The 16,382-nt window shown below is 41.2% G+C and overlaps 1 protein-coding gene across 1 annotated transcript in view; it reads left to right on the top strand.

The window, feature by feature from the left end:
* Positions 1 to 15,843, top strand: part of LOC109302303 (cilia- and flagella-associated protein 47-like) — a 354,798-nt gene extending 338,955 nt beyond the window's left edge. The window contains exons 43-45 of the mRNA XM_019523865.1: positions 4,474 to 4,597; positions 7,546 to 7,772; positions 15,604 to 15,843. Coding sequence (XP_019379410.1) covers positions 4,474 to 4,597; positions 7,546 to 7,772; positions 15,604 to 15,843 — 591 coding nt within the window. The remainder of the gene's footprint in view (positions 1 to 4,473; positions 4,598 to 7,545; positions 7,773 to 15,603) is intronic.
* The last annotated feature ends 539 nt before the right edge of the window (positions 15,844 to 16,382 follow it).

The raw sequence follows: 16,382 nt of genomic DNA, 5'->3' as shown, positions 1-16,382 counted from the left end.
AAAAAAAAAAAAAAAAAAAAAAAAAGTTGAGAACCACTAAACCACTTTAGACACGAAATTATTTTTAGCTACAATAGGCAATGAATTGATATCTGCTACTGCTTCTGTTGATATCCTCCCACTGACACTTAAAGAAAGTATAGCACTATAGTTTGAGGTAGACATCCTGCATGACATTCGATTGTAAGCACATTTCTCAGTTAAATTTTAACCCAGAATTTTTCCAGTAGTCGTTCCACTCCCCTGCCCCTGACTAAATCTATAAAGTGTTGCAGTATCATTGTGTTGTGGGGCAACAGCTTTATAACTGAAAGCTTTAGCTATGCCAGATCTATGTGCTTGGCTTAGCTGCAGAATATACACCCATCTAGAACTAGGAATGAATACCCGTCTTTTTGCTTCTAATGCTACTCTTTTGTCAATCTTATGGTTGTCTGTATTGTTCAACATGATGAAACTTGCAGTTTTTCAGTTTGCTTTCCTTGAAACAAAAAACAAACCAACATAGAAATGATATACAAAAATGTCTAAAAAATGCTAAGCCTGCAATAATAGGCACTGATAAGTTATGAATAGTCATACAATTCCCTAAACATCATAAACAATTTTCTCCTTTCCCATTCTACAACCTCATAAAAAATGTGAACAAAGAGGAAAAATAGGACTTACAGGCTCAGGAGATCAAAAAATCCAGAGAGCTTTTTCCCAAACCAAGTTTTTATACTGATGTATATCAATCCCAACCATGGCAGAGGGAAAAAGTAAATGATAGTAGAATGGCGTTTTAGCAACCAGGACTTTTATGAAATTAGCTGTGTATGTTAGAAGCATGTTAAGGATCCTTGTGAAGTCAAAACAGTGTGTCAAACAGCAATAATTCTTGTTTAGAATGGTTCCCATGGGTGGCTGCTAGTTTGTGGGTGGCCGATAAGTTTTTCTTCGGGTTTTATTATACCCAAAAAAGATTTATTTGAACACTTGAACCAAGGAAAGCCGTATAAATGCCATTGAAGTTGAATAATTCTTTCACTGTGCCAGAAAGCACAATGTTTTTAGCTGTAGAGTGAAAAATCTCCCATTGGTTTAAGTAAAAGTAAAATGATGAGCATGCTTAATTTAGTTTAGTAGCAGAATCTTTCATCAGCAGGAAGATGAACAAACTGTACTACAGAAGTAGTCTGTCCCTCCGTCTCCCTTGCCTACATATGCACACTTTCCAACTTCTGAGAATAAGGAGACAAAGTTATTTGTAAGCATATATGCGCCAAACTAGCTTTGAGTAGATGTGATATCTTTTATTAAACCAACTGAGTAGTTGGAAAAGGTTCTTTGCAAGCTTTTGGGCGCAGTCACCCTTTTTCAGGCAGAGGGAATCCCTGCTGGTCTGAGACTCCAAGGAATGAGAGAAGCTAAAAGTGTGACAGGATGTCAGTGAAAATATAAATAGGTAGAAATTAGAAAAACAAAAAAGTAAAATGGGGAAGGGAGGGGGAAGAAAGCAGGGGAGAAAAAAGCCAAAGGGAAACGCTACAGTGATAATAATACAAGGTAAGAAAGTGAGACTCTCAATGAAAAAAGAAATAGTTGGAAATCAGGAAGACAAAAGGCAGAAAAGAAGGGGAGGGAGGGAAAGGGGGAAAAGGTGGAGGAAAAAGAAGAATGTAAGAGGGCAGGTACCTGGTGAATCGGATGTCAGGCAGGTTATAATGTGTCATAAATCCAATGTCTATTTTGAGTCCATGACTTTTTGTATCTAGTAGATTTATTAAGTGAAATTTGTAGGCTCGTCTATGAACAATGTTTTGTAAGTTTCCTTTGAGGATTAGAACTTGAGAGATCAGATAGGGAGTGATTGGCTTGTGAGAAATATGCCCCCACAAATAGATGGGTATTCTTGTCTTTGATAGATTTTCGTTCTGCGTTCATTCTGGTGCACAGATGTTGTTTGGTTTCTCCTACATATTTTCCATCAGGGCATTTGGTGCGCTGGATGAAATATATAACATTTCTGGAGATGCAGGTGTAAGATCCAGGAACGGTGATTGTTTGGTTGTGCAGTGTAGTTATTCTGGGGTGGTGTTGATGTGTTCGTAGGTTTGGCATGGTCTGGATCCATTGGGTGTGGTTTGGGTCCTAGGGAGTTTGCTTCTGGTGATGAGGTTAGCAAGGACAAGGATATCTAACTATATCCAATCGTGGACTCAATATAGACATTGGATTTATGACACATCATAACCTGCCTGACATCTGATTCACCAGGTACCTGTCTGACCTGACCTCTTACATTCTTCTTTTTCTTCCATCTTTTTTCCCCTCCCCTCCTTTTCTGCATTTTGTCTTCCTGATTTCCAACTATTTCCTTTTTCATTGAGAGCCTCTCTTTTTTAGCTTGTATTATTATCACCGTAGTGTTTCCCTTTGGCCTTTCCCCCCTGCTTTCTTCCCTCTCCCTTCCCTGTTTTACCTTTTGTTTGTCTAATTTCTATCTATTTATATTTTCACTGACATCCTGTCACACTTTTAACTTCTCTCATTCCTTGGAGTCTCAGACCAGCAGGGATTCCTTCTGCCTGAAAAAGGGTGACTGCGTCCAAAAGCTTGCAAAGAACCTTTTCCAACTACTCAGTTGGTCTAATAAAAAATATCACATCTAGTCAAAGAACCTTTCCTGCCTAAGTCCTTAGATCAACATGGCTACAACCAAAAACCCACCAAATTGTAGCTTGCACTACTGAATCTCCATCCTTGGAAGTTTTCAAGATCAGATTAGACAGACACTGGTCTGGGATGATTTAGGTAGGGCTGCTCCTTCCTTGAGCAAGGAGATGAACAAGAGGACCTTGTGAGGTCCCTTCCAGCCCTACTTTCCTATGATCCTAAGATGGCTGTTTACTGTCTTCACTGGGGTGAAGGGCCAGTAGCAGGCAGCACAGCCCAAAAAGGCAGGTGATGGCACGTAAGGGCAAGACACGGAAGCAGTGGAAATGCATTTCTGTGGGGTAGGAGTCTTGAGTAATTTTGACAGAAATGCCTCCAAAACTAAAAATCTGAAATAGGATTGTGTGCTTTTCAGAGAAGTTTCCATTGGCAACATCAAACTGGCTATTGCTAGGAAGTATAACATTGCACCAATTGAGTAGTATTGTCTTATGCATTTGGGGCATCTTTAGACATGCTTCTGGGTGGGGGGTGGGCACTTTAATTGGAGCAGTTTTCAAGACTCAGTCTAATTAAAGTACCTGCAGTGTCTCGTGTTCAGCATCCCTGCACTTCAAAATGGCAGTGAGGGTGCTTTAACTAAAGCTCATCAAAAGAGCTTTAGTTAAAGTGCCCCAAGCACCGTTTTCAAGTGTGTGATGCTGAATACATGAGACGCTGCGGGTGCTTTAATTAGCATGAGACGCATGCTAATTATGACACTCCAGCAGACTCCATTAATTGAGTCTGCCCTGGCACATGCTAATTAGCACCTGTCGGAGCAGGCATCTGTCACATGTGTAGGTGCCCTCAGTCCCCACAGTATAAGACACTATATACAGTACTCCAGCCCTTTTAAAATACCTGTATGGTGTATTTACACCTCATTTATCATTTCAGCAGTTTGAAATATGGTTGTTCATCTGCTAATTTGTCCTTCATTTTGGCAAAAATTATTATCCTGTCTTTTTCTACATGATGTTACTGCTTATGCAGTGTTGTTATCTGTTACTTTGGCACAGCTCTAGAAATAAGATTTGTTAGTTAACTTTATTTGGTCTGCTTGTGAAAGTTCAGATTTAAACAGAAGTGAGGAAGAAATGTTCAGTAACATTAAAGTGGAATCAGCCATTTCTAGCCCACTCTAACTCCTGTCCTTTCCCCCTAAAACTTATTAATTACTTAACGAAAATGTTTCATTGTCAAATTTAACATGAACAATTTTACCAAACAGCTGAACTGCTTTTAAAACTCTCTGAAATTTGCAAATAGTGGAAATGTAGTTTTAAATATGTATCTGTACTTTCATTTAACTTAAACTGCTTCATCCATGAATATGAACTGTGCAGGCTATTAAAAATCTAAATGCTTAAAATAGATTATAGACCGTAAAAGTGATGGCTATGCATTATCAGAATGTACCTTTTTTGTCAGTTGTCTCTCTTGTGGCTCATGGCATCATTGCTCAAAATATTAACTAGTGATATGGGTTAAAAAGGGCTGAATTTTAGAAGCCTTGATTCTAAAACATGTTGCTTTATTGAGTTTAATCCCCTTAATCAGTGCTACTTTATTATCATGTTTATATTGTAGTAGGTTCACTTTCTTCTAATTAATAGCAATTTAAAAAAAAATCTTCAAAATATATGAAGCTTTCAGGAGTCAGATTTTCAGTGTTACTATCAATGTCATTCTCATGTTTGTCTTCTAAAGTTTTATAATTTGTTCTGCATGAATTGCTTTCTGAATTGGAATGCATATGTTCCTGTGTTTCAGATTGGAGAATTTGTGTACCTGGTGGAGGGAACAGGTGGCGTACCTTTGCCTTCAGGCTTGCTTCCAATGGATAGTCCAAATGTTCTGTGCAATAGCAGTACCTCAGAAGGTGGAGTAAATGAAGGAGAAAAATGAAATGGGAGAAATCATTGCCCTTTTATAATGCATTAAGTTCACTAGCACTTAGGGGGTAAAACGACAATAAATACAGTAGGTAGAGTTTGTAGCGGTGTTGGTTTAGAACATAGGCAGGCAAGGTTCTTTGGGTAAATCTGATATCTTTTATTAGACCAGCTCAAATAGTTGGAAAAAAATCTTTTGAAGCTTTCGGGTACAAACACCCTTTGCCAGGCTGTGGACATGTCTGCAATTGGTTTATGCTCTTCAGACCAACTGGAGATATTTCCTCAGCCTGATAAAGGGTGTTTGTGCCCGAAAGCTTGCAAAGAAGAATTTTTTTCCAACTATTTGAGTTGGTCTAATAAAAGATATCACATTTACCCAAAGAAGCTTGTCTGCCTTGAATACAGTAGGAAAGATAAACTACATGACAACAAGAAGGGATTAGAAGAAAGAAAAGAGGAAATTTGCTTCTCTTTTGTCAGATAGGATTATCATTTTTAATGCTGATCCAGAAAGTTCTTTTCACATTTGGGGCTGCTTGAAACCTACTTCACATGGATCTTATCTTGCAAGGAAATTAGAATTTTCTTTCAGTGTTCCCATATATATTTCATAGGTTCTTTTCAGATGCTGAACCACTGCTTGAGCCAGTACAAGTCTTCCTCTCTTGTCTTAGAATGTTTCCACATGTGCAATGCTTGAACTTCTTTATGCGCCCATATTATAGTCTGGCAGATAACTCAGCACCTGTCGTGATCTGCATTCAGCCAAAGCCAAACTAGCATGAGCTTGATGTTTCAGAAATAACAAGGTTTCTGTTGGAGCTTGTGTTTGTTTATTTTACATATATTTACGCTTTATTACTCCTTTAATTTGGGTTCTAGCTCAGAAGCCAACGCCAGTTTTGGAAAACAATCTGGCCAGCGTTGTTCAATTAATATTTTCCAGATTCCTCTCTTTTTGGAGTGAATGCTATCTGTTAACAACCTAAACACTGGAGAAAGCAAAAGCTTGGGCTGTGAACTCTACTTCCATCCAAAAGTATCTTTCCCTGTAGTATCTCTTTCAGAAGTGTGTTAATCATCGCCTCCTTTAGATTCAGTCCTAGGAAATTCAAGATGTACTGAATTACATGCATTTGATGGCTTGCATGGGTGATGTGCAGACTTTGTATTTCCTCTGGGCAGTTAACTACAGGATTTGCCCTTTTGTTCATTTGAATTCTAACTATGATTCATTTAGAATCATTGTTACAGGAAGTAAAAGTTGAAGTTAAAGGGGAAAATAATGGGAAAGCCAGAAGTCACTGTATCAATTACTATCTTCTTTTTAGGTAACCTTAGTCTCTGTTTTGTGATTTAGGACCATTGTAGCTCTTTGAAAGCTGAATTGTCCAATCAGCAGAGTGATGAGGCACAGAAAAAGATTGCCATTGTGATAGTAGCAATATGGAAAACTTAGCATGCTCTAGGCTTTCACTGGCATTTCTGCCTGGTGCCAGTGCCAACTCTATCAATAACTGATGAGTTATTCTATTCAGAATTGTGCTTTTGAAGAGTTTATACCTCAGCCGTTTTAAACAACATCAGGCTGAAATTTGAAGTACAATTTCACAAGAACCAAGTGCTAAATCACTTTTAAAAAGGGTTCTTTGATAGATGGCTATGTGATGTGCTTTGTGGGGATTACACGGCTGTCCTCAATTCTTCGTTTTAAGGCTACATGAACATTGACCACAGTATAGTGTAGATGTATCTGAGCTTGATGTGCATGGGTTAGGTAGCTAGTATGGGTTCTGGTAACAGTCTAGCTGTGGTAGTGTGGAACTCCAGCATGAGCTAACCATCTTACTACTTAACCAGTTTCTTGGGTGAGTTTTGCAGTCTGTACTGAACTTTGACTATACTGCTTTCAGTACCTGACCTAGCTACTTTAAAGCTAGACTGCAGTCCAAGCAGCAGCTGTAATATAGATTATATCTGGTTGTTCACTTTCTCCAACAGTATTCTTCTACACCTTAAAGTAATCCAAAAAGAACTGATTCTGTCCTCCACTGTTAATTCTCTTGACAGAATCTGGTTTGAACCCTTGTGGTAGCCTACCCAGGGGAGGGAAAGTGAGGCACATACTAACCATGCTGAAAACGCTCCAGGGGAGCCCAGGCACTGTGTACGAAAGTGCCAGAGATCTGGGTTCCATTTCTAGCTCCAGCACAGAGACATTCTATGACACCGGATAAGTTACTTAATCTTGCCGTGTTTTTGCTCCTCATCTATCAAATGACCCAAAAAAACATTTCTGCAACCTCTTAATTACTTAGGTAAACTCCCCAAGATGTGTCCATCTCATAAAGGTCATATTGTGGCACCAAGAGGTTTCCTGATACGAAATCACCCACAGATGTGTTCCACTGGAACAGTGAAACTCACAGCTTCAAGATTTTGAAACATTTGGTGTGTGGGGTAGATAGTGTTGGACACATCACACATTCTGCCGCCTTCACACCAGAATCTTTCACTAGACTTCTTACCATAATACCTGCAAATAAATAGGATGAAGATTGTAGAAACAGAGATGGTATAGATTTTTTTAATGTGGAAGCTGCACAGATACTGCTTCAATCAGTGTAATATTACATCCTTAGTAGATTGCTGATAACCATTCCTCCCCTAAATAAAAAAAATAAAGTCAATCTTTTTGATTTTTTTATTGTGAGCAACAACTTTTGACTTGGACTCCAATGCTTAGTCCTATAAAATAGTCCTAAGTGCAGTATTTAGCTGCTGTCCTGAATTCTGAAAGAATTATGTATTAGAATATCACATTCAATTCTGAGAATATTATATTCTTTCAGAATTTAATATAATATACTTGCTCATTTTCTGCAATATTGGAATAAAACAGAATGCACTTTTAATAGGAGCTAACAGACGGCTTTGCTTGTTGCAGGTCACAGTGGGGTCCAGCCAGTTCTGTGCTTGAAATGTGGTCTCACTGACATTCTTGAGGAAAAGCTGAAGATCCCGTTGATTAATGAAGCTAGAGAGAGGGCTCTGGCCATTGCAGCACAGCAGCAGATGTCAGCTCTTGAGTACGAGCGCAGAAAGGTCACTGGGACACTGGAGAGCAGCAGTGTTCGAGTTGCTGTAGTAGCCTTAGGGCTGTCCAAAATTGAGGTAAGAAAAACAGTAAATCTGGCAGAAGACTATTTTACTTCTCTTGATTTGCAAGGCTAAGTGTTTTCATTTGAGTCTTTCTGAAATAATGGAATTATGGCTTTTTTATATGCTAAACTTTAGTCTGAAAATACGTTATTTCTGTTCAATCTCTGAGATGCCACAGTATTTTAAATGTTGTTATGTTACTTTTGTTTTCATCCTGTTATAAAAGCAACCTATCTTTCGAGAAATTCTGATTGGAATAGATTTTTAAAAAAAGACAGTATCGTATGTCCATGTATTTATTTTGTTAGATGATTATTCTCTGAAAATGTAGCTTGATAACTGCTTCCATTCTTCGATCCAATGAGATCCATTCTTTAATAGAGCTCATTATTATTCTCTCTTTATGTACAGCAGTAATAGTTTCCTTTCCTTTAGAATGCCTTTTGTATTCAAACTGGATTTAAGGAAAATAAACAATCTAAGGGGGGGAAAGTAGGATAGGCTCCCTGTCAAGGGACTGTCTACTTCCTTCCAACCTAAAATTTTACTAAATTACATTTATGCTTAAGGGTTACCAAACCCTGAATATAGAAAATCTTGTAAGTGAAGAAGTGTAATGGCAGCCATGCAATATAAACTATTACATTCTCAAACTAATCTCTCATAAATTAGAAAATATAATCCTAACTTGGAAAGATCCAGAAAACGTAGTCATCATGGGTTCTTATTAAAGAATTTCAATGTTATTACATAAGTAAACTCATACTACTCTTACCAAATATACAAACACTTCCCATCCTAAAAAATTAAAGTGTAAGTAATGGCCCAGACCTGGTATGTATGCTTTAGCTCTTTTATGATCTTGGCATCATCTGGCCGCAAAAGAGGTTCCCAGGTAGCTCTTCATTATCTCAGCTACCCAGTATTATTTACCTTGAGTATATGAAATATTAAAAGGTATCGGGTAGAAAAGAAGCCACTATTCCCGATAAGAATGCTGGGGTCAGGCTTTTCACCTGTGATATCTACGTCAACTATCTTCCCTTAGGATGTCAGTTAATTGTTGCCACAGTGACAGCTACGTACTTTTCATAATGAACACTTTTATTAGATGCTGCACAAAGGACTCTACTGTACTGAAGTATCAACTCTGGATTTAATCAAGACAGACTGTAGCAGGAGTAGTACTTGTACCAGTAGTCATGCTGAAATCTGATAAGTTATAACAAGATTTGAATCTTAGGTAGTGAGGAGAGTTAAGATTTAGTTATGAAATATTTAATGAAGGATGTCAAAAGATTTTATTAAATTTCATATTTGAGAACTGGTAATAAAGTGTGAGGTGAAAACAATATGCAGAGGGAGACTTTTTACTTAGTGTACAGGAGATCTTATACAATATTTCTTGTGCAGTAATATTTGGCAGCTTGGCTTTGATATGAATTGATGTACAAGAGTTATTTATCAGGTAAAAACAATATTTCTCCATTTGATGAACCATTGTAAAGTTTAAACTTTTAAAAGTGATCATAATGCAGTCTGTCATAAATTTACATTTATTGTCCCTATAAAAAAAACTGTTAATAGTATTGAAATTATGGCAGTGTTAAAGAGTTTTTTAGATGAGCTTGCATTATACAACTTAGCCTGAAGCACAAGGACTGTCTTGATATTTAAAATGCCAGCAAAAAATAAAATAAAATTGATAGCTTGTATAGCAAGCCTTGGAGTCCTTCAGGCTGACTGGGGTCCTTAGTGGTTTGCCACTCTCTCTCTAGCATCGTAGTACACTCTTCCACCTTTCCTGCCAAGCTGTGATGTTGAGAATGATGGATTTGGGAAACTGCCTTTAGATGGAGATTGCCAGTCTGGCCCCCACTTCCTACTGAGAAAACCCTGATTTCTTTCTTCCCCTTGTTCATGCATGTTCACTCTTGCTGTGTCAGGCTCTGGTTTAACAGCTTGCAAGACCTGGTGTCCCTCTTGAGTCCTCATCAAGTAAGCCCATAAACAGCTGAATTGCCTGCTTCATTGCAGATCTCTCTCCTTGGTTCTTTGTATCAAACACCTTGCTTTCCCTCTAGGCTTACCTTTATATACCACATTTATATACCTCCCTAACAAGCTTTAATTCAGGGAAAAAGTAACCCCTGCTTACACTTGCATTGGGGTTTCCTCAGGGGTCCCACAGAGTCCTTAGGTTGGCTTATGGCCATGCAGAGCCCCCTAATTTGGCAATGGCCTGGGGCCCAGAAATCATCAGTGCAGACAGAAGTGACAATTGGTGCAGACAGAAATGACAATATGTGCCTGATTTGGCCACAGAAAGGGGTCTGTAGTGGACCAAACACAAGTGCATGACTGCAGACAGCTTGAAAAATGGTCAATTGGGTGAAAATCTCAACCCTCATTGCATGAGGGGTTAGATGAAGACTTTTCAAAACAGAACATCTTCCATAACTTCTGTCTGCCTGCCTGTGAGCCTGGAGCTGTTTTCAGGCTGGGAAGGGGGAAAGCCCACCCTGCTTGTCAATTCACAGCAACAAAGTTCTTGTCACGGATCCAGACGGAGCTGCAATTGTCCAACTGAATCAGCAATTCATCTTCCAATGGGCTGGATGCCCGACACTCACTGCTTCAACAAGAAATTCTTGGAGAATCTCTCATCACCTGTGCCTCTGCGCAGGCTGCTTTCTGTCTCTGACGCCTAAAGCCTCGGCTCCTCTTCCTCTTCTGGGGAAGCACTGATCACACCAACAGTCCTTTATACAATGTTTCCACCCGCGTGTTGTCAATCTCTGGTTGTCCACCGCCAGCCGGGAAGACTTAATTGGCAATTAAGCCTTTTGTTATCTCAATCTGATTGAGCACCTCATCGCTGTCAGCAAGTAATGGACACTTCACCAAAATCCACAGCATGTATTTAGAGTCCTGGCTGGGTGAACAGTCAACATGTCACCCAGTTCCACGGGTCGGTCAGAAAGTTCTCAACAGAATGGGTGCTTTTCCTGAAAGTTCCCGTAACAGGGACAGTGTTTCCCTGTTACATGCTTATACACTTGGTTCAATCCTAGGAGAGGAAAAATGGAATGTGTTACTATTGCTATTACTATGGCTACATGTGAGAATTTGTTTCTGAAGTATTTTGAGGGTACTCCCAGTTAATTTTTAGCCTTGAATTTGTAGGTAACTCAGTAGAAGGTAGAATGAAGACATTCATTTTGAATATTCACTTTTATAATTTGGTGGAAAAAGTAAACTCTATTGTGACAAGAGCACCTTCCAGGCCCAGTACTAGTATGGCCCCACCCTTGTCTCTGGGCAAACCGCCCGCCTTGTTCATCTGCCACACCTTGTTGATAAATAGTTGTGATGTTGAATAGGCAGGAGGCTGCCCTTTCTGTGACCAAATAACCTTAGGCAATAAGTACATGCTCCTAGCATCCCTACATGTGTCCCATGCCTTACTGATGTTTCCTCCAGCTAGGTAGCTCTAGGACCTGAGCTCTGGAGTCTCATGTGGGACTCTCATTCCCCATAAGAAGTCAAGGTCCCAGATGTTTTCTCCAGGGGTTTGCACTGGGTTCTTCATTTAGACAGACAAACAGACACAAACACACACTGGGCCCCTGGACCAACATACTGGGCACCTATCCCTCGGTTCCCCCTCACTGGGGCTCCACACTGCCTTCTTACTGGGGCTTCACTAGGGTTTTCCGGTGTTGCAGGGCACTAAGGTGCCTGCTCCTTTAAGGGCTGAAACTGCTAGGGAGAGAGCCCTAGCAGTCAGTCAGGAACCCCTCAGCTGCAAGTTACCATAGCAGCAGGAATGAGGGCTTTAGCCCACACCTGCAGGCAGTCAGCTGACCAGAAGAGGCAGGTCCTGGGGCATATATAAACCCCAGGCCTGGGCCCAGGGGGTCAGTTCTCTGCCAACAGCTAAGTGGGAAGGAGCTCTCCTAGAGGAAGCTAAGTGAAGAGGCTGGATGGCCCATCTCCTGCTTCTGGTAAGGTTAAGGGACTTCAGGAGCTGACCAGACCCTGGCCTACAAGGCATGTTGTGCTGGGGGAAGGATGATTCATTTAAAGGGACAGCATACACCCTGAGCTGCCTGCATTATGTTATAACCCAGGGGCTTGTATTTTGATTTCTGTTTGTAAACCGGAGGATTGGGTTGAGACTATTGGGGAAGAAGGAGGCCTCATTGGGGACCCATTACAGTGTGGGGACCCCAGTGCCAGTATGAGCGCAGTATCCAGGCGTGCACGGACCCCAGCACCAGTGTGGGCGCAGGAGCTGGAGTGTGCAGACCCTAGTGCTGAGAGAGAGAGACAGGGCTGCGGAGAGCCCAGCGCCGAGGGGTGGAGAGACAGAGACAGAGACAGAGACAGAGACAGGGCTGCGGAGAGCCCAGCGATGACCAGAGGCCAAGTCAAACTAAGGGACACTACGTGAATGCCATCTGTGAGGCTTGGGATGTGGTAAAGGGACGGTTTAGAGCCACGCATCCAGCCCATAAGGCTGAAGGTGCCTTGAGAGGCAGCCAATTTTGTGCAGGACCCAAAGGAGTTCCAAGAACTCACAGGGTCCAGGAGGACCATGCCCAACATTAACTTGAGGGCAGCCTCCCCATTCATAATTATTACCAACAAGACATGGCGGGTGAGAAAGAGGGTGCTCATTGGGCCAAACTGGCATGGTCAAGAGGCCCTAGGGGTCCCACGGCCATCCCTGGGGACCCCATCCCATGACAGACACCCCATCTGGCTCAGGTGGCCATAGCTCTGCCTGGCCCTCTACCCTGGAGTATTGCACCCTGTGAGGCTCAGGTGGTTACAGCCATGCCTGGCCCCCTCTCATGCCTGTCCTCTGTAACCACAGGACTCGCAAAGAGCTTGGGCACTGCTCCAGGTCCTTCTCCTGACCGGGGCCCTGCCTTCAGACTCCTATAAGCCTGGGCTCCCTCTGTGCAGATTGAACCCACCAGGGATGTGGGGGCTGGGGTTTTTAGGTGCCCCTCCTCACCTTTCACTGGGGAGGTAACTGGCCTGGCATTTCTGTGGAGCTCTACCCCACTACAAGTAGCTCCACCAGGCCACCCTTCCCTGGTAGGGTGCATTTTATGGTCATGGCCAGGATCAATGAAGCCTCCTCCTTCCCTATAGCCTAACACTTACCTCTAAGGTATTCCAGGAGCAGCTCAGCCCAATGTTGCCACCTTGAATGCTCAACCTGGACTGCTGCCTTTCTAGCCTAAGTTTGAAAATGGCTACCTGGCGGCTGCCTGCTCCAGCCCTTAAAGTGGTGGAGCACTAAAGCAGCTCTGTCACATCTATTAGTAGCTAAAAATTAAATACAAAGCACTGAATTCCACTAATACCTCCCAGATGTGTCATCTGCCCCATCCTGCTAAAAAAGGGACATATGGACCATGTTCTGCCTTCTCTTGTTTGTGCAACCTCCACTTGGATTTTCTGCATAACTGTTGATCTCCGCAAGTACGCTTTCAACAAAACTGAATATTTGAGGCAAAAAATGTTCTTTTTCCTATTCAAGATGCCACTAGACAAGTAATTCAGTTTCCCATCATAATAGATTTTTGCAGTTCTAAAAAACAAAGAGGAGGTAAGATGTAAAGTTTATACTCTGTAAAGGAATATGGAAAATGGGTAAAAATGACCCAGGATAAAAAAATTAAATTTCTTGTAAATCTGAAATCCATAACATAGGCTAACTTTGATTTATGGTTATCTTCTGACAATTGAATTGCCAAACTAATAACTACTGACGTCAGCCACAACATACTATAACATTTAATAGGCCATCTTCCTTTGGAGGAATACAGTTTATAATAAATTATTAGTATAGTTCTGTGACGAGGCCATAGTCTGAGTAAACTTTTTAGCTTTCAGTGTGTGCATCTACACATGCAATTAATGTGATATGATAAACTTCATAGAACTTTGAACTGGAGTGAACTGCTCCTGGGTACAGTATCTGCATGTGTGCCTGGGACAGGAGCAATTTGAACTAGGGCGGAGCAGGCAGGTGGCTGCCTAGGGTGACCAGGTGCAATTTATGCCCCAGGTCACTCTCTACATGTGTGTTTTAGTGAAGTAAAGCACTCGGCTGTAAGCTGTCTTTCTCCAACAGTACTACCTTGCAGCAGAGCTAATTAGTTTACTGAGCCCTGATACTGGCACATTTGTAAACACTGCAGAGCTAATTAGTGCACAGTAAAGAGCACATGTAAGCGCCCCCAGTAATATGGTTGACTAGGTAGACTGAGTTTGAATCTGCATCTTGATTAGAGATCCAGAAATGCCTGTTACCAAGAGGAAGAACATTTTTTTGTCTATAGTATTCATCATATGTCATTTGATTTGTAGAGTTTTCTCAATTATCTTGGAAATATTGTTTTAGCAGAGTTTAATTGCTTTTTTTCTTATACTCCATTTATAAGTATGTAATTACAATTAGACAGGCTTTTTAACTAGTTTTGTCTGATTTTTATCCTTGTTTACTAATTCGCAAGAATTTACTGGGGAGATTGGAGGGAAAAATCTATAAGCATTGGCTATGGAATAGCAAGTAAAAAGTACACTACTATTTCAAATCAGCTGTTTTTTTCCTTTCTTTCTTATTTTTCCTGAGATGTGTATTTTTTCCCTGAGCAGCATTAGTAGACTTTCAGTCACATGGCAGTAGATTGCTTCTCCCTCCTCTCCACAATTCATTTTTCATTGGAAGAGTTTCCAGATGCATCATATCTCTATTTCTATAATTGGTTCACTCATGTACAGCACTGTCTTAAGTGTATGAGTCTCTGTAATAAGTGTGAATGATACTGTACCAGTATGCTACCTACCTATTTCACCTACGTTCTATATTTACTCTAATGCAAGATGAAGTCATTCCCCTCCCCACCCCCCAGTCACCATGGAGGAACAAAATCTCATCTTAGATTCAAGTACTGGCCCAGTGCAGGTGATGACTCTGAGTAGGAGCTGAAGCCAGAGCTGAGTTAAAGCTGGAGCTGAGTTTCCACCTGCCCCAGGCTGGAACATCTAGTGCAGTGAGGGAGGGAGCGTGTGGTAGAGATCCACAGTGTGTGACTTGAAGGAAGTGTTGGGGGAAGTATTGTCAGAGACTGCAACTTGCCTGCCCCATTCTGATCACTGCTTCCCCCAACTGCTTACCTTCATCTCCAGCTCTGGTTCCAACCTCTCTGGTCTTGATCCAGCCTGGCCACTGCTGCTTCTCCCTAGCTGGTCCAGGCCAGGGTGACCACTGCTGCTGACTGCCCTGGAGCAAGAGCTTTCCAGAAGGTAAGTGGTGGGGGAGGTAAGGGGAGGGAGGAAAAAGGCAGTGGAACAGGCACCAGCAGGGCAACTTTCAGGGGGAAAAGATGGCAGGGGAAACAGACAGTGTAGGCAGGGGGCAAGGAGCAGGAGTTCTGGTCCCTTGCCCCTGCCACAACTTTTGTGGGTTCAAATTTAAGATCAACCTCCCAATAATTAGATTCCATACGTGGCCCTCCCCTGCTACTTACCTTTTTGGAGCTAGAATCACCCAGGATAGTCAGCAGTGGTGGTGGCCTCTGCTTGGCCCAGCTAGGGAGAATTTTTTTATAACTTTAACAAATTTATAATTTTCCATGTATCTAATTATTGGAGGGTAGTCTTAAATTTGAAGTCATCTTGGATTCTGGTAAATAGAGTAATTTTATACCTTATTTCTCTTTAACTTGTGTCTAAATAGAATTAATTTTTTTTTGTGTTGTTTTGTTTTTAATTACGGTTACTCATTGTACAAACATGTACATTGTTGCTTTACTTGCAGAGAGATGCACTGAATAGGCCTCTTGCATACTCCCAAAAATTAAAATCTGTGGACTACAGTATAGAAGTGAACATGCCAGAATACTTTGAAATCCCTGCAAAACTCTCTATTCCAGTGCTGGCCACAAGCAGAGTTAATTTTAAAGTCTCTTCAAAGGAAGACTATGAAACTGTGAATATGGCAGGTAATGAGAATCTTAATATTCATCTAGAGTTGAAACTTGTCCTCTTTGTCCTTTGAACTCCTCTTGCCTAACAGTCTGTTTCTTTATAACTCTTTATTGGTATGCTCATAAACAGATCTGTGTCTTCATTTCATGTGCTGTTCAAATCTTGATTCTAGTCTTAATCTCTTCTCTCAACCTATGCAAGTCTCCAGTATTTTAGTTAGAACTGTCAAATTCCCTTTGTTTTCAAAGAGAAGAACTATATTTACCTTATTTCTCATCTTCCCTTCCAAAATAATATTCTTTTCAAGACTGGCTTAGAGTGCTGTTTTAGCTGTGATGGTGCAGAAAATGTATAATAGATAAGGGTTCATTTCTGATATATTTTGCTTCTGTTATATTGCAACTAAGTACTGTATCTATTGAAATCCAAGATACACCTTCCCCATTTAACAGGGTGGGGAAGTCCCTCATCTTGGATTAAAGTACAAGGTGGAAGGGTGGGCCCTTTGACTCTGGCTCAGACTCCAGTCCTGACCAGGGATCGGGGTCAGAGTCAGAGCTGCAGCTACTGCCTGTGTCCCTTCACCCCCTCCCCCCCAGTTTACCCTAC

This window comes from Gavialis gangeticus, unplaced genomic scaffold (assembly GCF_001723915.1).
Source record: "Gavialis gangeticus isolate Ggan-Ray unplaced genomic scaffold, GavGan_comp1, whole genome shotgun sequence".
NCBI lineage: Eukaryota > Metazoa > Chordata > Crocodylia > Gavialidae > Gavialis > Gavialis gangeticus.
The sequence above is the reverse complement of the archived record's forward strand: the minus strand, read 5'-3'. Positions and strand labels throughout refer to the sequence as shown.